The sequence below is a fragment of the Acartia tonsa genome, chromosome 8 (genome assembly GCF_053477335.1).
Source record: "Acartia tonsa isolate MP-2025a chromosome 8, ASM5347733v1, whole genome shotgun sequence".
In the NCBI taxonomy this organism is placed as follows: domain Eukaryota; kingdom Metazoa; phylum Arthropoda; class Copepoda; order Calanoida; family Acartiidae; genus Acartia; species Acartia tonsa.
In genome coordinates this window covers 31,330,908-31,350,974 of record NC_137267.1, presented here as the reverse complement: position 1 = coordinate 31,350,974, position 20,067 = coordinate 31,330,908, and the positions used below count along the sequence as shown (strand labels likewise).

General features: G+C 31.9%; 3 protein-coding genes across 3 annotated transcripts; all 3 read right to left on the bottom strand.

The window, feature by feature from the left end:
* Window positions 1-219: 219 nt before the first annotated feature.
* On the bottom strand, window positions 220-19,541 carry LOC145325491 (carbohydrate sulfotransferase 1-like). The gene is made up of 12 exons (XM_080168473.1): window positions 19,412-19,541; window positions 18,933-18,969; window positions 17,673-17,775; window positions 15,981-16,063; window positions 5,156-5,204; window positions 4,566-4,631; window positions 4,058-4,168; window positions 3,837-3,886; window positions 3,178-3,238; window positions 1,980-2,044; window positions 1,233-1,313; window positions 220-446 (listed from the first exon to the last, which is right to left on the bottom strand). The coding sequence occupies exons 5-12, from the start codon at window positions 5,183-5,185 to the stop codon at window positions 275-277; spliced, it is 636 nt and encodes a 211-aa protein (XP_080024599.1). The 5' UTR covers window positions 5,186-5,204; window positions 15,981-16,063; window positions 17,673-17,775; window positions 18,933-18,969; window positions 19,412-19,541; the 3' UTR covers window positions 220-274.
* Window positions 6,022-8,390, bottom strand: LOC145326572 (uncharacterized). Its single transcript, XM_080169943.1, has 5 exons — window positions 8,352-8,390; window positions 8,105-8,221; window positions 7,527-7,619; window positions 6,820-6,963; window positions 6,022-6,235 (listed from the first exon to the last, which is right to left on the bottom strand). The coding sequence occupies exons 1-5, from the start codon at window positions 8,388-8,390 to the stop codon at window positions 6,152-6,154; spliced, it is 477 nt and encodes a 158-aa protein (XP_080026069.1). The 3' UTR covers window positions 6,022-6,151.
* LOC145326549 (E3 ubiquitin-protein ligase HUWE1-like) lies at window positions 7,527-9,661 on the bottom strand. The gene is made up of 4 exons (XM_080169920.1): window positions 9,195-9,661; window positions 8,501-8,637; window positions 8,067-8,221; window positions 7,527-7,619 (listed from the first exon to the last, which is right to left on the bottom strand). Exons 1-2 carry the CDS (start codon window positions 9,593-9,595, stop codon window positions 8,526-8,528), a joined length of 513 nt encoding a protein of 170 aa, XP_080026046.1. The 5' UTR covers window positions 9,596-9,661; the 3' UTR covers window positions 7,527-7,619; window positions 8,067-8,221; window positions 8,501-8,525.
* Window positions 19,542-20,067: the final 526 nt, after the last annotated feature.

Here is a 20,067-nt window from a genome sequence, read left to right as displayed (position 1 = left end):
CCAGATAAAGGCTTTCTATAATAAGCTTTAATTAATTCAACCCCTCCCCACTTTGCTTCAAGATATTTTTTTCAGAAAAATAGTAACATCATTTTGAAGAAAGGGCACCTTCAACCACTGAGACGAAAAAAATGTTGAACTATTGATACAAGGTTATGATAATGGAAGATGAAATATTCATCCCCTCCAATAGATGTATTTTGATTAATTAAAAGATAAGAACATCGATTGTTTTTTTTATTGAGCAAAATATTACATACAGAGAAAAAAATAGTTAAGAATTCAAATTATTCTTCTCTTTAAAATTCATATAATTTTCATGATCTAATTCTATTTGTTTGAGTAGTTGATTATAATTATCAACTACTGTAGAATTAATAATATCAGGATCAAATATTTCATAGTTCAGTTTCTTCAGAACTCTTTGGCATTTAGTTTCAATCTCCCTGAAACAAAATTAGGTAATTAATTCCATATATTCATAACGAATCTATTTAACAATGTATCTTCTGTATAAAAAAAACTTTAAAACCTTTATCATAAGTCCAATTTTAACATATGTATTCCTAATACCGAATTTAATATAAAACAAGGATGACAACATCCATACAAGCGAAGCCCTGAAACGGTAGGACAAACTGACATTAACACTTGTATAGTGTTAAAATTGAAAAATCAGAATATAAATGAAGCAAAATTGTGAGTAAATTTGTTGAAAAACTTCTTGATACAGGATAATGTTTATGGACATACTTACATTTTAACATAAGTATTCCTAATACCGAATTTAATATAAAAAATTTACTTTTGAATTTGAATTCCTAGGTTTATTAGGTATTCTTTGAAAAGAAAACAATCTCCATAAATAAGAATCAAAAGGTAAATATGTTATTGTTTATTCAAAATGTTCTAAAAAAATATGTTTCAATTTACTCTTGTTTGCCTGTTAAGATATTGATAAGCACTGAACCGATTAAGTACTATGTATATTTTAAGGAAGCTTCACATAGGTCCTGGGATGGTTATAGGATATATTAGTTTAAAATTAATCTTTTGATGGCTCTTCTTTTTCCAGTTGCTAAGGGTCCTTATTTATCCCTTTGAATGATTAATTCAAATTTTCTTTCATGATCTTTTCTTCCTTGTTTTAAAAGTATTTTGTTATTTCATTCATAACATTCGCTATTTTGGATGTTGTCAACCATTGCATTGTTTTTAAAGAATTGACCTACCTTATTTGATCTAGTGTTAGAATAACCTTCCAGAGATCTGGGGGGAAGTTTTTATCTCTAAAAGTGGTGTAGTACTTATACCTGAAACAATATAATAATTTTATTAAAGTAAAATGTTAAAGTAAAATGTCCCTTTCTTCATAATTATTTATAATATATTTCGGTGAAAATGGCTCCCTCTTTGGTCTCGCTCGTACAGTTTAGCTGTTCATTTATGAGAAGCATAGCAGCAAATATAATGTGTACATTGTACATGTACTAGTCTTTAAATTATCAAGCTTACATGTTTATGCGGATGTATTGATAATCCTATGATATAAAGTAACATGGTGTCTGTCTAGCTATCTGTATGTTAGAAATTCGTTAACTGCTGGATGGATCGACATGGTTTTCTTTTATATGTAAGCTTCTTATAGATCCAGGAATGGTTTAGAACTATTTTGGGATAGGGAACCAAAACACCACCAGCCTCCCAAAATAAATCGCCCCAATAAAAAAGAACCCCGCAATGTGCCCGTAGTGGCCTTAATGGATGAAGCTGTTAGTAGATAAAAAGCTATATACACAGGCAGGCTGTCGGAACAAGTGATTAATACGATAGTTTCTCTTAAATGAGCAGAAAAATTCAGTCATCTATATTTTACACTTTTTAGCAGTCGAATAAATAAAAATTACTTTTAGGTCTAACTCGGAAAAACCTACATATAAAGTAGAAGTCATATTTATATCATTCTTTTTTTTACTTACTGTGTATCTTTATCAGGGTTAGTGTGTTGACGAACAAATTTTCTTATTTTCTCTGTATATTCCAACTAAAAATTTATAATATGAGTATGTTAACATTCATAAGTAGCGAAGATCATTAACACTATAGGTTAAACAGACAGACGGACAAATTTATAAACGGAGGTTTCTTTAAAAATAGAAAATAATTTTCCCAATCAACATTCAGACGGACGGAAATTATAGAGTATCTTTGCTAAAAAATTTTTGAAAGCTTGCTTGAAAAAGATGATATTTCAACAACCAATGTAAAATATCTCTTAATTTCGTTAAGCAATCACGTTGAAATACAAAAGGATCTCCTTAGCCTTACAATAGAATAAAGAAATATGCAAGACTTAGAAAAATATAATTCTGAGGTGAGAAATTTTAAAGGATTTGTCCCATTATTGGTATTAAACGGAATATTTAGGTTATTTTCATTTTAAAACATTTTCCCTATTCTTTTCCAAGTAAAATCTATTTTAAGTAAAACTATGAAAATAAACTTGGAAACCGAACAATTTTACCACAGTCAAAAATGATTTTGTTTTCTTTTTGGCATTTCCTTAAATTATTTAAAAATGTTTAAGGGAGAATTACTTTTCTAGAATCGTCTTACCTAACCAATCTAAATTTGAGCAAACAATTATACAAATCCATTTTTAACAATCCCCCCCCCCCCACTTTTTTGGGGACAAATACGTTTTTGTAGTTTTTATCGCTAGGTTTAGTTATTGAAAAAAGTTTTTGCAAAATTGCGAAATTTCATTTATATGGTAGTAAAAATGTTAGAAACCAAAAATATGATGTAGAAATAAAACAAATGATCTTCGTACCTAGTTGTCAAACAAAACTGTTTAAGACAAGGATACTTACGTCCAATTATTGCAAATCTGTTTGGAATTGTATACCACAGAACAATCCTTATTAGACAGAGAGAAAGGAAAATAAAAAATAAGGAATAGGTATAAGAGAAACATGAAAATGAAAGAGAAAATTAAAAATAAATATATGCGAGAGAAAGAAAGGAAATAATATCTGTTCAGGGACAAAGGATATTTCTTTCACTAATGCTTATTGTGGAGCATGTCCCTTTCACTAGATATTGTGTAAAAATATTATATAAGTCCGTTCATCTTAACTCAGGATGATTTGTTAAGTTGGTTTGTAAAAATGTTACCCCAAGATGTTGATAAATTCTTTCTGATTCTGTCTGTGCATCTAATACTAGATCTTCATACCTTAATATTTAGATAGGTAGTGATGTATCTAGATAGATAGATGATATAATTATTATCTAATTATCTGAATATTTGATACCAGATCTTCATACCTTAATATTTAGATAGGTAGTTAGGTATCTAGATAGATAGAAGATAGAATTATTATCTGACTATCTGTACATTTAATACTAGATCTCTATATCTTAATATTTAGATAGATAGTTAGATATTCAGATAGATAGAAGATATATAATTATTATCTGCCTCTCTGTATATTTGTTACTAGATTTTCATACTTTAATATTTAGATAGGTAGTTAGGTATCTAGATAGATAGAAGATAGAATTATTATCTGACTATCTGTACATTTAATGCTAGATCTCTATATCCTTATATTTAGATAGATAGTTAGATATCTAGATAGATAGATAGAAGACATAATCATTATCTGTCTGTGTGTAACTTAATATTTAGATAGTAATTAGAAGGATGGATATCTGAATTAGTTATTTAGAGGTTTAAATAATCTTTACTCTAAAAGTATTATGTGTTAGTCTACCTTTGGTAGCTGTCAAATTTGGGCATTTTCACTCAATTAATGCTTTTAAAAGGTTACCTTACTCTTATATATCTGTATCCCAATCTTTCTTCAAGGTCCAGATCTGACTGAAAAACATATATATATTAAAATTCATATTTTTTGGTAGTAATCAACAAATATTTTTATTTTTCATGGTAATTCAGGGGACTGGCTTGTTGAAAAGCTTGTTTAAAGTACACTGGGCAACAATAAGCCAGCAACAAGATAGAAAGATGGCTAATTAGAAAGATAGATACCTGAATTTTATTACAGAGCTGTTTGGGCATTGTATCCTGTTTAGTCCAAGTTCCAGGTCTGGATGTTACTGAGCGTATTATACCTCGTGGATCCCGTACCAGGTGAACTACCTGCAATAACACCAACAAAGCGAAGAATCACAAAATATTAATTGCGGTTTTAATTGATAGCAAACGAGAAGCTACGATCCTAGAGGCCTCTGAGGGGGGGAAGGCTGTAGGGAAGGGAAGGGCAAGTTAATCCTCTACTTTAAATTTTTATGGATGTATCCTTCTCAAAAATATTGAACAACTTTTATGTTGGTATCATAGATCCATCGTTCTAAATTATATTGTACCTATAAGAAGCTTCACTCTTAATGAGAACCATATTCAGAGGTTAGTGAGATCCTTCGTTACACACACACACTCACATACATTTACAGACATATGGTAAGTAATGCAACGTCATAAACAGACCGACAAAACTAACAACATGACTAGAAGAGTAGCATCTCTATTAAACAACCTGTATGTTAGTATCATAGATCCATCTTTCTAAATTATCCCCATGGGCTAGGATGGTTTTTGTTACCTAGAATAGGACAATTTTTTCAACATGGTATAGCGCTGCAACATCTAAAATCTTGTATAAAAATAACAGGATCTTTATGTATATGTTTCTGTACCAAAGAATCTCACTAACTGTTTAACCGACATGGTTCTCCTTTACAATGTAGCTTCTCATAGGTCATGGGAAAGTTTGAAGCTAATTTTATGGAGGATACCACCAACCTCCCAAGAGAAATCGCACCAAGAAAAAATTACCCCCTCCCACAATTTTCTTAAAAAATGGGATAAGTTTATTTCCCCCACCCGACTTCAATTTTCACTAGAAGCCTCTAGAAGCGTAGCCGAAAGTATTAGGTAAATGAGAACAAAAAATCAATTAGGCAAGTATTGTGATAAAATCACTATAGGTATAGCAATTGCAACAATTTATTATTATTATTTTTTATTTATGTAAAATAGGTTTATAAGTCTTGAAAAATCTCCCTAAAACTAAATCAGGGAACAATTGCAAAGAGATACAAATAATATTTATATTTAATTTTATACCCTTGTAGTTGAGTTTACACATTCTCTCATCTTATAATTCAGTTCAGGCCTAAAAATACATACTCATTTATTACATGGAGAGAATGGACATTGGGCTGTTTATTAATCCATGATGCTAAATTGTCAAAAAACTCTCTCTCATTTTTTGCCCTTTTTGTTGCGCTACTTAACCTAATAATTGTTCTAGTTTAGAACGGTTAATTAAAAGTTCATAAGTAGCTATTCCTGATAAGTAGCAAAGCTTAATTTTTTTTTGTATAACTTATTTTATGTAGTATTGTTTAACCAACCAACTTTTAAACTTATGTTTAATGTTGCAGAGTCCTACAGTGTTAAAAGTATGGAATTAAAGAAAACAACTGGTTAGTTATGGTCGTAATACCCAGGATTGAATTAATACCAGAAAAAAACCTAGTTTTTACCACTTTTACGGTAAAATTTTACCAGCCTTTACGTTTTAAAAGGTGGTAAAATTTTACCGTAACCGTGGTAAAAACACTTTTTGTGGTATTTTCTCACGGTTTTTACCAGCTTTTTTTACCACAATTTTCGGTCAAATTTTACCAGATTTCCGGTAAAATATTACCATTTTAGGACGCAAATTTATACCAGATTTTGACCAATTTTACCACTTTTTTGGTAAAATCTTACCGCAAATTTCTGTAAGATTTTACCGAAAAAGTGGTAAAACTGGTCAACACCTGGTAATATTTTCGTCCTAAATTGGTAAAATTTACCGGAAATCTGGTAAAATTTGACTGAAAATTGCGGTAAAATCGGGTGGTAAAAATCGTGAGAAAGTGGTAAAAACGACCGACCCTAATTATAGAGAAGCTTTGCTTTTAAAAATAGAAAAAATTATAAAATTTTTTGTTGTATTTTTATATTTATTTAACTTGAACATAAAATAATAATTCTAATAATCAGCAGCCGTTCTCAATGTCGCGCAGCTGAGGACCCTTGGGTGCGCCGCCAAACACACAAGTGTTCTTGATTCTACTGCTCTGGCCGAAAACTGTTGCGCAACCTCCTGGATTTGCTGGGCACCGGCTCCATTCCCTCGTATAACTGATATTCAACCTGGAATAAAATTGCTCATTAGTTAATTAGATAATTACAGGGATATAAAGGGATAAGACAATGGCTGATAAATTGATGTTCATCTCTAATGATGATACACATCGTTACCCCTTCTGTAGATTACAATAAGTGATTGAAATGTTAGGACACTCAACTTAATGAACCAACCAATAAAAAATCAATAAAAGTACCCAAGGTTGTTAGGCCAAAGAATAAGAAAATGTTATTTGAAAACTTTGGGGGCTAGTGTAATTTACAGCCCAATGTCCCATCCCTCCCTACTAAATATCTAATCTATAATACAAAGTAGAACGATGTCTGTCTGTCTGTCTGTCCGTCCGTCCCAAAGATAAAGCCTATACTCGCTGTTTACGCAAATGTGTCAGAACTTCCCCCCCCCCCTTACTCTCACACCTAAAATTTTTCTTTTGAAAGCAAAAATAAAAGTGTGTAGGTTCGACTCCCCCTCTCCCCCCTCATTCATTTCCTACAGGCATCTTGACACGTGGCAAAAAAATCAGCAAACTTATCTAACTAAACATCTTTGAAAACGCAGAACGAGAAAAAATAAAGGGAAAGCTTACCTGGAAAACATAAGCAGTAACAACATCCGTGGCTAACAAGAACAGGCTGGGGCCATAGTACTTGGCATTACTGATTATATGCTTCAAACTGTTGGGCAAACTTCCCTCCATCACGTGGCGTATGGAGTCGCTGAACGCGGGGTCCTAAGTTATGGAGGATTAAATGATTTGTCACAAACACAGGAAGGAAGTGGACTGTTTATTACACTAGTCCCCAAAGCTTTATTTTCTTCTTCGTTGCTTTAACAACTCTAGGGACTTTTATTGAATTTTGAATGGTTGATTAATCAAGTTAAGTGTCTAAAGCTTTCAACAACTAATTATACTCCACAGAAGGGGTAATTTTGTGTATCATCATTGCTGATGTACATCAATTTATCCGCCATTGTCTTGTCCCTTTAGATCCCTGTCCCAAACAAGTACTAATATTAGATAAATTTAGACCTAAACCCCAGGCAGGGAGGGTAAAATGGTGTAAATATCATAATGGTATCCAAAGTTTCAGAAACAAGTTTACTTATTCGTCAACTCAAAAACTTTGACTAATTTTTATTAGGTAAATCTTGATTTAATTTCAATACTTCGTCTTTTGTCCTATCCCATAAGAACCATGTTTCCCATTGTGTCTACAGAAACGTAAATTATTTTAGTACAATCTTTTTTAAAACTTAAACAATATTTTACTTCGTCTTAAATCATTTAATAACCCATTCCTGAATAGCCTTCTTTAAGAAGTTGAGCATAGATTTTAGCAAGGCAGCCCACTGGGGTAGGCAGGTCAAACCAGGCTTGGGTACATCCTAAATAGAGATAGGTTGTTAGAAGATTTTAGCAAGGCAGCCCGCGTGGGTAGGCAGGTCAAACCAGGCTTGGGTACGTCCTAAATAATCAGATAGATTGATATTAATAATATGTTTTGTTATATTTAACTATTTTCAATAGTATAGGGCTACGTTATAGGATTTTATTTTTATTTAAGCAAAGTTTGTGTTATACAATATAAGATTAAAATCAATATTTCTTCATATATCCTATCTCTTTTTTACATTTTCGCATATCTTTATAATATTTTATCATTTCTTATTCAACTTCTATAAATGCCAGGAAAGGAAGTTACACTGGACTGTAAGTTTTACTGGTCTTGAAGGTTTAATCAACACATCTCTCATTCGTTGGCTTGCAACTTAAAAAACTTATCGTCCATTGTCTTATCCCTTAAGATCCCTGTATAAATAAACAATGCATACCTGTTGAATAAGATGAGAAGCTAGCCTAGAGCTAGAACCTGAGCCACTAGGACCTGAGCCGCCGCCAGCTCCTCCTGAGCGGCTATGGCCGCTACGTCATGAATAGTTTCTGCCTCCTCAATAACTTTGGTTAGTCGTTCCTCTTTAGTTCCAACCTACAAGATTGTTCTTTATGTTAAAACCATCTATTTCAAAATTGAAAATATAAGGGCACAACTATTATGCCGCTTAGGGGTATTGTACCAAACATATAAATCTTTAAATTTTTGATGACATGAAGCATACCCATGAAAAGTCTAAATTAATTGTTTTATTCCTGATCATACCGTCCCCCCACTAAGATTTTTTCTCAATTACTGAAAAGTCTTATACTGAAAACCAGTTCTAATCCTCCAGATATTACGGTTTCGAAGCCATACTGGAATAAGTTATACCTGGATCTGGAAGGGTTAATGCTTCCTACAGTGGTCCACCTCTAACTCCAGCTTGTTGATGAAGGTTGTTAGTCCCGCGTGGGTCTGAAAAACTTGCCATGTCCAGGTTTGTGATTAGATCTATCACTCTTACAGCCCTAAATAATATTTTTTATTCCATCGTATTATAGATAGCTTTCTGTGGATATTCAAATAAAAATCATATAATTAAAGCCAGTTTTGTTAGCCCTGAGAGGCTTAAGGCTTAGGCTACCAAAACTGGTACTTGTATTATGATTTTTATTTGGAAAATGGTCAGTATACATGTTTTATCATTATGGCTGAGAACCGTTTCTAATCGATTTTAATTTGTTTCGAAGCCACGCTGGAAAAAGAATGAAAAACAAATTTTTCTAAACTTTTGAATATATTTCTTATTATAAAGAATCTACTTTATTATAATACGCTTGGTTTGTCCGCTTTATACGTCTGTGATGCAATCTTTAACATGCGATCCTTTTCAAGACAGACAGCGAGAAACCAGTATATAATTTACTACGTCCGTCGGTCATGCTTTAAAAGACAAAGAAACTTATTTTCATAAATTGTGCGTATTTTTCTTTATTTCTATGATATACATTATGGATGATGTCAACCTTGTTTTTTTACCTAGCTTTCAGTGTAATACTTGTATATCAAAACATGAAAAACATACCTAGTAACAAAAGTAATGTGTTCCAATTCACTGCTGGGCCACTGTATGACCTTAAGGAGTGACTCCAACATGCCGCAGGACACCAGCGCCTCGCCGCCGCTCTCATACGCCGCCAGGTGGTACAGGAACGAGAAGAGGGCGGTGGCCAGCGGCTGCGGGAACACAGCAACTGCGCTAGCCGGTGCAACAACAGGAGCGCTAGACCCTGACTGGCCGTTATTCCCGCTGCTGGTTAAACTTATAATACAATTGCGCACCATCACCGGCAGAAATCCGTGGAAATTGGCCGCGCCCGTCGCGTCAATGATTGTGTTCAGCTTGGGATTGCGGTCCAGGTGGATGATGGAGGTGAGGGCCTTCAGCACGGCGGCGTTGATTTCCATGAGGTGGTCCCCCTTCATCTCCAGCACATCAACAAGCTCTTCTAACAGCCCGGAATACAGCAGACCCTGAATATTTTGGTTAGGTTAAAAAGTTATCATTCCTAAGTAAAGAACAGAATAAAAATATGGAAATAAATATTAAATATTATATATTTAAAGTAATAAAGAAAGATGGATAAATAAAGATCGGTCTTATATGTATTTGATTTGTTTGGTTTTATTTTCTTCCATTCTAGTTTGTAAAGAGAGTTTAAAAATGCATGTTTTAAAAATTAACAATGCTGAGCTTACAAACCGCTGGATCGATCTGTATGGTTCTCCTATTCAATTAGCTTCTCATAAGATCAGGGAATGTTTATAACTATATATATATATTCTCACTCCTAGGAAAAGTAACCCTAATATTGTTTTTTTTTAATTCTTATTAAAACTAAACAGTAAAGAAAGGGCACCCCAGTACATTTTACGAATGCTCTATGCAAGGTGAAATTCCGAGATCTTAAGCTTCAGACAAAAAAAAGCCTTCCTACTTTTTAAAATAAGACATGTGAAAAGCCATTAAAGGGAGTGTGAACGTAAAAATTTCTCATCTGATTATCAAATCTTAACATTTACTAAGCACATTTCACTACACTGATCAACCAAAAACGCGTACTATTAACAAAAATATCCAGGAATAATGCCTTGATTTTATGGTATTTTGAGAGGGAAAAAGGAAAAAACAGGGAAAATCTGAACGTTTTTGATTCTTATAATGTTTGTAGGGATATTTAACTTGTCATATATAGTTGAAACAATTTACTTACTGTTAAGGATTTATTTTATGCTATAAAATTGCCAATTAGTTTTTTTATAACGTAGTAGTTAGGTAATAAAGACATATTTTAAATTCGTATTATTGACAAAAAAAACACCTCACTGTCTACAAAGGGTTGAATCTCATAGGTTATTTAAAATAATAATATCCTTTTTTATTGTGTTGGACAATAAATAACCCACTTTGGAGAATTAGTTTACACTTTTATCAGACTGTTTATAAAAAAATATTGCGTCTTTATTATTTACAAATTTGTAATTAAAGGTGGGCAAGAGATGGGCCATCTAAAGTTAATTGGATAATAATAAAAAACCTGTTTCTGGCTTTGTTATTGTATTTGGTTTTCAATAAAAAATATTGCTTATTTTATCAATTTCTAAGTAACTATACATTGGTTTAAAGCAAGGATTATGTTAAAAGTCAGCTTAACTGTTAGGAAAAATCTAGAACTATGTGAAAAAGTTTAATTTTAGCTATAATGGGAGAAAAAATCAATTTAATGGACATTTTATATAATACGGAAAATTTCTTCCTTTCCCTGTACCTTATAAAAATCGTCGGAAAAAGCCGTTTTTTAAGCAAACAAAAGCGCGTTTTGCTCTATCTGTGAGATATTATGAATGAGATAATGTTAAGATTTGATATTAAGATGAGAAAAATTTACGTTCACAGTTCCTTTAAAGACACAATACCTGTAATAATAATGTACAAACTTTTCAACCAATAATAATACCCTTACCTTTCTAATGATAAGCCTAGGCAGAGCCATGCTGGTGATGCTAGCTCAAGCGTGCTGCGTGGTTTAGATAGAACTGAACTACTGAAGCCATTAACCAATTACAGGGTTACGAAAGTTTAAATTGATGTTATTTTTTTTTAATGTTAATATTGAATGTAATATAGTTTTGTAATGACATATAAAATATATTCGATAGAATATAAAAAAAATATAGTGCATTCAATATTAAAAAAAAATATTTAAATATATATAGTTGTTAACCATATATATGCTGTATTTCCGGCCGGGTTCTTAAAAGATAATGCCGCGTTTTTTCGACATTTTTTACGCTATGAATAACAAGCGCGACATTCGCGAAATCTAAAAGAGTATACAATGATTTATTTAATTATTTCGCTTTTGATGGTACGGCCTTCATAGAAAAAAAAGATTATCTTCAATCCATTTTTGCTGCATATTAATTAATGCATCTTTTTAGAGCTGTGTTAGACATTAGAAAAATTGCTAAAAAAAATAATTTAAAATTCAGTATTTTTATGTTATATACTCTGTTTGAAATTCTATCGTCAACGTTCAATCAATCAATGCAATCATATTTGAAGTTTGAATATTTCTTGAAAAATATTAAATAAATCAAAACTAGGGTGATTTCGTAGTGAAATATTACTGTTTATCAATATTTTGTAAATATTATTTTCCCGTAAATATATTAAAATTTCTTAATATCCCATGTACCCCGGAAGTCCAAACTTCACACCTTTCTGCATATTTCCTAACACATAGAAGGGGAATATCTAAATTGAAAATCTGAATATACTAATATATATTAACAGAGGGTAATATCTTGTTACCTTCTCAGCTGGTCAACAAATATTAAAAAATATGTTTTAATATTTCAATACCCGCTAAATTAGAATAAGGTTTGGTGAATATATTTTTGATGTATATTCACTAAATCTCGTAAGTACTGAAATAAATATAATCTATTTTTCCTTATTCCGTTCAATTTTGCTTCGACTCTTATACATTTATATTCTGATTATTCAGTTCTGACACTATACAAGTGTTAATGTCTTTTTGTCCTACCGTTTCAGTGCTTTTATGGATGTTGTCATCCTTGTTAATTATGTTTTCGTTGGCTTTAGATCTTAGGGACTTTTATTGAATTTTGATTGGTTTGTTCATTTTGTTCAGTGTCTAAACTTTTCAACCTCTAATTTTATCTACAGATGGGGCAAGACTGTGTCTCATCATTTATCGGCCATTGTATGTTGTCATGTAAGTGTAACTTTTTTCTTTAATTAAGTGTATTTTTTTTGAATGTTTCTTCCAATGATTTTAAAAGTTAGTCATGACTTGACTTGTTGTTTGCCTTTTATTCAATATGAAAAGCCACAGAGACTATGGCTGCCGAACCCTGAATGAAAGAAAAGCTTTTCTAGTATGGCTTTGAAATCAATTAATATCCGCTGCATTTTCCATAATTTTCCACGGATATTAAAATAAAAAAGTTTGCATCCTTTAATACACCAATTTATCAGCCATTGTCTTATCAAAATTAAACTAGGAAACTCAAACGGCTATACTTTATTTATTCCACTCCTTGGGGGGGGGGGGGGGCTATAAACATAGATATCATACGTGTCCTGTGACTTTACAAAGCCGGTCCAGGATATCATATTCTTAATGAATTCCGGCGAGGGGGGGGGGGTTGTTTTACAATGATGCATAAATGATGAATTGAAAATATCCTAAATGCCTACACCAATTTATCAGCCATTGTCTTATCAAAATTAAAATAGGAAATTTATTTTCATAATTCTCCTCCTATTCTATCTATTCTTAATGAATTCCCGCGGCTTGGGGGGGGGGGAGGGTTTACAATGATGCACCAATAATGAAAATTAGCTCTTTATATAATATACCAAATACTCAAGTTTTTAAAATTTTGTCTTATTTTTCTACATAAATAAAAGTAAATCATTGTGTTTTTTGTTATATTTAAACATTGCTATTCAATATGTTTCTTTTTATTTAAACATTTTTGTACGAACACCGTGGCTGACCCAAAGATCAAATAACAATAAATCATATTATATTTAAATACTTGCACGCACACAAGGGAGTCTTTACTCTTTCTTTAGTAATATAAATGAATAAAGACATCCTACTTTTCTTTTCTTGTGACGTCAATGTTATAAGAAAGAATTTTTATTATGGATAAATAAATAAGAAATTAGCTGTACTAAATAAGTTTATTTCATAATATTCATACACAATTGAAAATAGAAATGCATTGCCATTATGATTCTTTAATTATACGTTTATTTTCAATTTTATTTCTTCATAATTTATTGATAATATTATTAAAGTTAAACAATATAGATGTATTAAAAATAAAATATGTACAAGAAGAATGATTGATCTCAAAGCAAACGGCTCATGGCTTAGCAGCTTACAAAAAATCTTTGACGTTTGATTTGGGAATAAGGTTATTGTATCCGAGGAACATCAGTTCCTTAACCATTTGGGCCTTGAGGTTATACCTCCTTTTGCTGAAAAGCAATTTGAGATGGGAAAATATTCTTTCCACTCTCGAATTGCTGACCGGCAGAAGGATAAGGTTCCCCAATAGCTCCCTGATTTCGGCTGGATACTGGTCCTCTTCCAATAAGTTTTTCACAGTACCATGGATTAGATCCATGGTTGCGGATCTTGAACCTTTCTTCTTATCTCCTTTGGTGGATTTTCTGTAGAAATCGACAAGGTTTGTGGCGTTTTGATTGCGCCATTTCTCCAGACCTGTGTACATGGCTGTCCTCAGAAGTTTGACTTGTTCTTCTTTGCTTTTCTTCTTCTTTGGTTTTATCTTCTTATTTTGTTGTTCTTCTTGATATTTTTGCTTTTTTTCCTCAAAAAAAACAGCGAAAACATCGGGTTCTGAATCTTCGTCATTGTTTGTTGTTGCAGCACTGCTTGGAGCCTCCTCCTCCTCCTCGTCCTCGATGCTGGTAGTATCTCCTCCATTCTCCTGGTCAGTCTCGTCCTCGTCCTCGGTCTCGCTACATTTAGCCAACTGGATACGAATAACGCGCTCGCCGATTAACTTGGACAATTCGTAGCCATCATCCAGGATCTCTTTGGCAAATTTCTCATCAACTAGCTGGCTGGGCATTTTCTTTTCCTGTAAAAATTTATTCTTTAAATTTTAATATCTATCTCATGATTTTAAGAAAGCTTATAAAACTTAGTCTCAATTTCGAACCTGTTACCTAGTATTAGTGTTCACTTTTAGCGGCAGCCGCCAGAAGTAAATGCCTGCTTCTCATTGGTTACTTTATTCTTTAAATTTTAATATCTATCTCATGATTTTAAGAAAGCTTATAAAACTTAGTCTCAATTTCGAACCTGTTACCTAGTATTAGTGTTCACTTTTAGCGGCAGCCGCCAGAAGTAAATGCCTGCTTCTCATTGGTTACTTTTTATTTTTTTTCTGACGTCATATATTCTTTTCCACAATTTTGCCACATTTTTAAACATCTTGCTTAAAAAAATCTTCCAAACAAATTGTAAATTCTATAAATTTAAATATTTAGAGAAAATTGAGTAGTAATTTACTTCTTGATTCGAAAAATATTTGATTAAATTGAATCAAAACTAATAATTATTTTTGGCACTCTATATTCAAATAATCATAAGCTTATCTATAGTGTGCATGCGCGCACAGAGGTGCCATAAATTTCAAAACTTAAAAATATAAGTTTTGTAGCGAAATTACTCTATAATTCGAAATCTCTGTCTTTCTTTTAGAAACATTCAGGGGAATATACGAAAGCTTATATTTATATTAAAGATGAAAAATCGATAAATTGAAATGCACACGGCACATCTGCGTACACACCTGGATTTTCTTTCTTTTAATTTTAATTCGTATGAAGCTAGCTCTAATAAGTAAATATTAAATTTGATATATTTTTGACGATGCGAGAGGATGTTTTAAAAGAAATGATGAAATAATTTTCAAGGTTTTAAAAAAAAAGTTAGCTTCTTTTATGCGAAAAAATTCAATAAAAAGTAAAAATTGACTCAATTTTTGGTAAAAATTAACCAAGTTGTTTTTTTTTGCCAAAGTCCAAAAATCTTGACTTAGCCTAAAAATTTACCTTGTCAATTTTTACCAAAAAGTTGGTCAAATTTTACCAAGTTTTTTTTTTGTCAAAGTCCAAAAATCTGGACTTAGCCTAAAAATTTACCTTGTCAATTTTTACCAAAAAGTTGGTCAAATTTTACCAAGTTTTTTTTTTGTCAAAGTCCAAAAATCTGGACTTAGCCTAAAAAAATACCTTGTCAAATTTGACCAACTTTTTGGTAAAAATTGACCAAATTGCGTTTTTTTGTCTAAGTCCGAAAATTCGGACTTAACCTGAAAGATAAAGTTGTAAAATTGACCACATTTTTGGTAAAACTTCCAAATGTGGTAAAATTTAAAAAAAAAAAAAAATTTTAAATTTAGGCTTCATTGTATAGAAATCATTATTTTAAAGTACTACAATTGATTATGAAGAGCTGTAATTAATTTAAAACACAAAAAACGGGGTTTTTTGTTTCGTCAAATTTTACAAAAAAATGGTAAAATTTTACTAATTTCTTGGCTAAAATTTTTGCTGGTAAAATTTACCACGAAACTGGTAAATTTTACCAGCTTGACCAGCTTTACCACTTTTCCGGTAAAAAGGGTGAAATTTTGTGGTACTTCGTAGAACCTGGGTAAATTTTTAAACGTAACAAACTGACAGAGTGAAAACTTATAACGTAGCTTTGCTCTTACAAAGATATACATATATTACCTGGGTAAATTTTTGATTATAAATGGATCACAATTTAGTAGTCCCTGTATCCTGTCTTGAACTAGAAAAGATTCCAACTCGGGCTAAATAGATATACAAATAGATAAATACATTGTTAAACAATAAAGGGTGTGCAAAAAAAATGCGGACATTTTTAAAATTGAAATTGCGCGGCTTGTGTTAATAGTAGAAAAATGTTACGCATATTGTTAGAACCGTTAGGAAGTCTATTTTTTGGAAATATAAAAACGATTCCTGTGCTACGTATATTTTAGGAGCGATGTGGTAAAATGTCCCAACTGCCTTAAAACTTGACTTGCGAGTAAATCATTAAAGATTAAAGTATATAAAAAAATATGTATTTTTTTAAAAATTCAAATTGCGCGGCTTGTGTTAATAGTAGAAAAATGTTACGCATATCGTTAGAACCGTTAGGAAGTCTATTTTTTGGAGATATAAGAACGATTCCTCTGCTACGTATAGTTACGGAGCGATGTGGTAAAATGTCCCAACTGACTTAAAACTTGACTTGCGAGTAAATCATTAAAGATAAAAAAGGGTGTGCAAAAATGCGGACACTTTTAAAATTCAAACTGCTCGGCTTGTGTGAATAGTAGAAAAATGCTATGTATATCGTTAGAACCGTCATAAGCTCTATTTTTTGGAAATATAAGTATGATTTTCATGCTATTTTTAGTTTAGGAGCTGTATTGATAAATGTGAGAAAAGTGGAATTTTTTTTTTAGTTTTAAGTCAGTTGGGAGATTCTACCACATAGCTCATAAATTATACGTAGCACATGAATGGTTCTTATATTTCCAACAAATAGAGTTTATAGCGATTCCATAGGTATGCAAAACATTTTTCTACCATTAACACAAGCCGAGCAATTAGAATTTTAAAAATGTACGTATTTTTATTTGCATACCCTTTAATTTAATCTTTAATGATTTACTCGCAAGTCAAGTTTTACATCAGTTGGGACATTTTAACACGTAGCTCCGTAACTATACGTAGCAGAGGAATCATTCTTATATTTCCAAAAAATAGACTTCCTAGCAGTTCTTACCATATGCGTAACATTTTTCTACTATTAATACAAGCCGCGCAATTTCAATTTTAAAAAATGTCCGCATTTTTTTTTGCACACTTTTTAGATAGATCATACAAATAATAGCAAAAAGATAAAGATGGAAAATGGAGGATTTCCCTGAAAGTGCAGTGCCCAAAGAAGCACAAAAATAAGGGAATGGAATTTTTCTGCGCTTACTAGGGACTTTGAGGAAAAGCACCGAAAAATAGCTAGATTTATAGTATTTAGAAAAATTTAAAGATTTTTTTTAGATAGCAGAGATAAATAAAAGTAGATAAAGAAAAATAGCCAATTAGTTAGAAAGATATATTTAGTTGATAGTTAGAAATATGCAAGGAAAGGTGAGAAAAATAGCCTAAAATCACTTAAATACATTTATTAAGCTTCCCTGAAAAGTAATACCAATTAAATCCAGTATTTGTCTTGGCATCAGACAATAAAAACATTACTACTTTGTGTATACTAGCGAAAGCGCTCTAGCATCTATGGGCTTTATATTCCAACGGATATGGAAGGGCAGAAAAATAGACTAAACCATCCTTGGACCTATAAACATCTTCACTGTAAAGGATAACTGTAGACCAGATAGATTTTTTTACCTTATTATCAAACAAAGAAAGATCAATGCCATATAAAGGTTCAAAAGCATAGCTGGTGTTATCCCCAGCGCTTAGAATCTGTCCAAGCAAACTTGAACCAGACCTTAAAACAAAAATAACTTTGCTTTATACACTGATCAAGGAAAAAAAATTACATTAAATCCAAATTAAATTAACTTTTTATCAACATCGTTTTAAATTATCTAAAGTAATACTTGAAAAATGTGTTTGTGTTCTTTATGCGCTACATATAAATAGAATTGTCCTTGTTTAAGTTTTTTATTAATACAGAACGATGTTCTATTAAACAAGAATAACAACATCTATAAAAAGCGAAGCCTATAAATAAAAAAAACACTAAATACACAAATTAGCGAGATAAATGAACGGATAATAGCATATTCATATTCGTCTATCTCTTATAGCGGCCTAGTAAATCTTTTTTCCTATTAAAACAGACGGACGGATAAACTGATCAGACTAGCTTCGCTACTTAAAATAAGATGATACGACATATTTTCCTGCTTTGACTACTTACTTGCCCTCGGCAGTTTTAATCTTACAACAATAAAATTATACAATACTTTTTATCAGGGGTTAACAGTCGCACTTTCAGCTACGCGGTTGCTACCGAAAACAAATTTGCGGCAGTGACTTCGGCTGAATTTAGGCTTATTGGGTAGGTAAGAAAGTCGCATGGCTACGTGAATCTTAGTAAAAACCGTTTGTTCGACAGGTGGCTGAATTAGAAATTGGTAGCTGTGGTTGAGACTTATTGAACACTAACAGCTAATTTACAAGGCCACTACAACCATTACTAAGGTTTCGACTGAGGATGCCGAGCCTTGCTTTTTATGTTATGTAGATTAGATTATCATTGTCTTTCATTGGCTTCATGCAAATTGTGTTCTACACAACTATGGTTATCATCATGTAATAATGATTTCAATCCATTATCCAATCAATTAAAGACAAAAAGCTGATATAAAGTTTGAAAAAATTAAAATACGCAGAAAGAATACAAAAGTTATTTCACGTTTCTTTGTCTTTTTTTTGAATAATTTATTTGAATTAGAAAATTATTTAGAATATAATATTTTCTTGTTGTGAACTTTAACAACCTTGTTTTAATTTTAATTGCTTTATAACAAGCATGACAATAACCATAAAAACAAAGCAGAATTGAAAGGCGGAGGACAAACAATTAATTGCTAATACTGACTGACAAATTAAATTGTCAACTAGCTGTGCTTTTCTTACCTACTATAGGCCAGTAAAAGAACTCTAACAACTCGATCTAAAATAAACAAGGATGATACCTTTCATTAATAGTAGTAAAGCTTTAAAAAAATGCTACGACAAAGTGAATTAGAGAGTAGATGTTTAGCGGTCAGAAGATCTTTATAGTGCCTATAAAAATGACGTCATACAATAAAAATGACTAATAAAAGGCCAATTCACAGAATAAAATATCAATGGCATGCCAGTATACATTTTAATTGCCAATGGTAGGCCAGGATGACGTCATTTTTTTATAGGGACTATAAAAAGCTTCGTTTTTAGAATGAACGACCAACTAAGTAAGTTGCATACTGAATGCTCTTTGGTAAGGGGTATCTTTACAAAAAAAAAACAGCAGCAGTGAACCATCGTTCAAGCCATTAACTAAATTTTTAACATACATTCATTTAAACAGACATACTGATGCTCTAGTATTCAGAATAATGATATAAAGGTACCTCTAGTTATCCATAAGTAAGTTAAAAAGAGAATAAACTGCAGCGTTACAAATATTAGAAGAAATCTTGGCCTTAAATGAAATATTTTATTAATATCTTATAATCTCATGCAACGACAGTGGACAAAGAAAACCCCTCCCCCGTATTTTAAGACAAACATATATTTAAAGCCCCCGCGGAAAGCCTTTACTTTTCGTAGTTCTATCCCTAAAGGTCCAGGTCCTAAATCTGCCTGCAGTGATCCTTTCCTGCATGGATCATTCCTGCGAGGCACTAACCCTGCAACCAATGTTGCGGGAGTATCTTATTCAACCTAACCCTTAATAGTTTCCCATTTCCGGTTTAAGTGATATTGGCATAGCAAAGTTATTACAATAGATGTAGAATATATGTACGTGGATATTATGACAGGGGAAAAATTGTCGTCAATTTAGTGGATGGGTGGGGAGGATACCGTTTTTGTTAGCTAGCTACAAGTTTCACTTTATTAGAGTACATAATAGTCTGGTGTATAGTCCAAGTAATGACATTTTTATTATACAATTCTAGTATAAATTGTAGGTCTGTTTGTCAGTAAAGTGTTCATCCTTGTTTAAATAAAAATTCTAATCACCTTCTCAATGATACTAAAAGTTTTGTTTTTAATCTTTTAATAG

Excerpts from the sequence above, each read along its gene's own strand:
- LOC145325491 (XM_080168473.1), bottom strand. The coding sequence starts at position 5,185 with ATGAGAGAATGTGTAAACTCAACTACAAGG. Across the intron at positions 1,314-1,979 it reads AACCCTGATAAAGATACACA|GTATAAGTACTACACCACTT; the intron begins GTAAGTAAAAAA and ends ATATTGTTTCAG. Across the intron at positions 447-1,232 it reads CTAACACTAGATCAAATAAG|GGAGATTGAAACTAAATGCC; the intron begins GTAGGTCAATTC and ends ATTTTGTTTCAG.
- LOC145326572 (XM_080169943.1), bottom strand. The coding sequence starts at position 8,390 with ATGATCAGGAATAAAACAATTAATTTAGACTTTTCATGG. Across the intron at positions 8,222-8,351 it reads TTAATTTAGACTTTTCATGG|GTTGGAACTAAAGAGGAACG; the intron begins GTATGCTTCATG and ends ACAATCTTGTAG. Across the intron at positions 6,236-6,819 it reads TTACTGCTTATGTTTTCCAG|GTTGAATATCAGTTATACGA; the intron begins GTAAGCTTTCCC and ends ATTTTATTCCAG.
- LOC145326549 (XM_080169920.1), bottom strand. The coding sequence starts at position 9,595 with ATGAAGGGGGACCACCTCATGGAAATCAACGCCGCCGTGCTGAAGGCC. Across the intron at positions 8,638-9,194 it reads CACATTACTTTTGTTACTAG|GGCTGTAAGAGTGATAGATC; the intron begins GTATGTTTTTCA and ends AATATTATTTAG.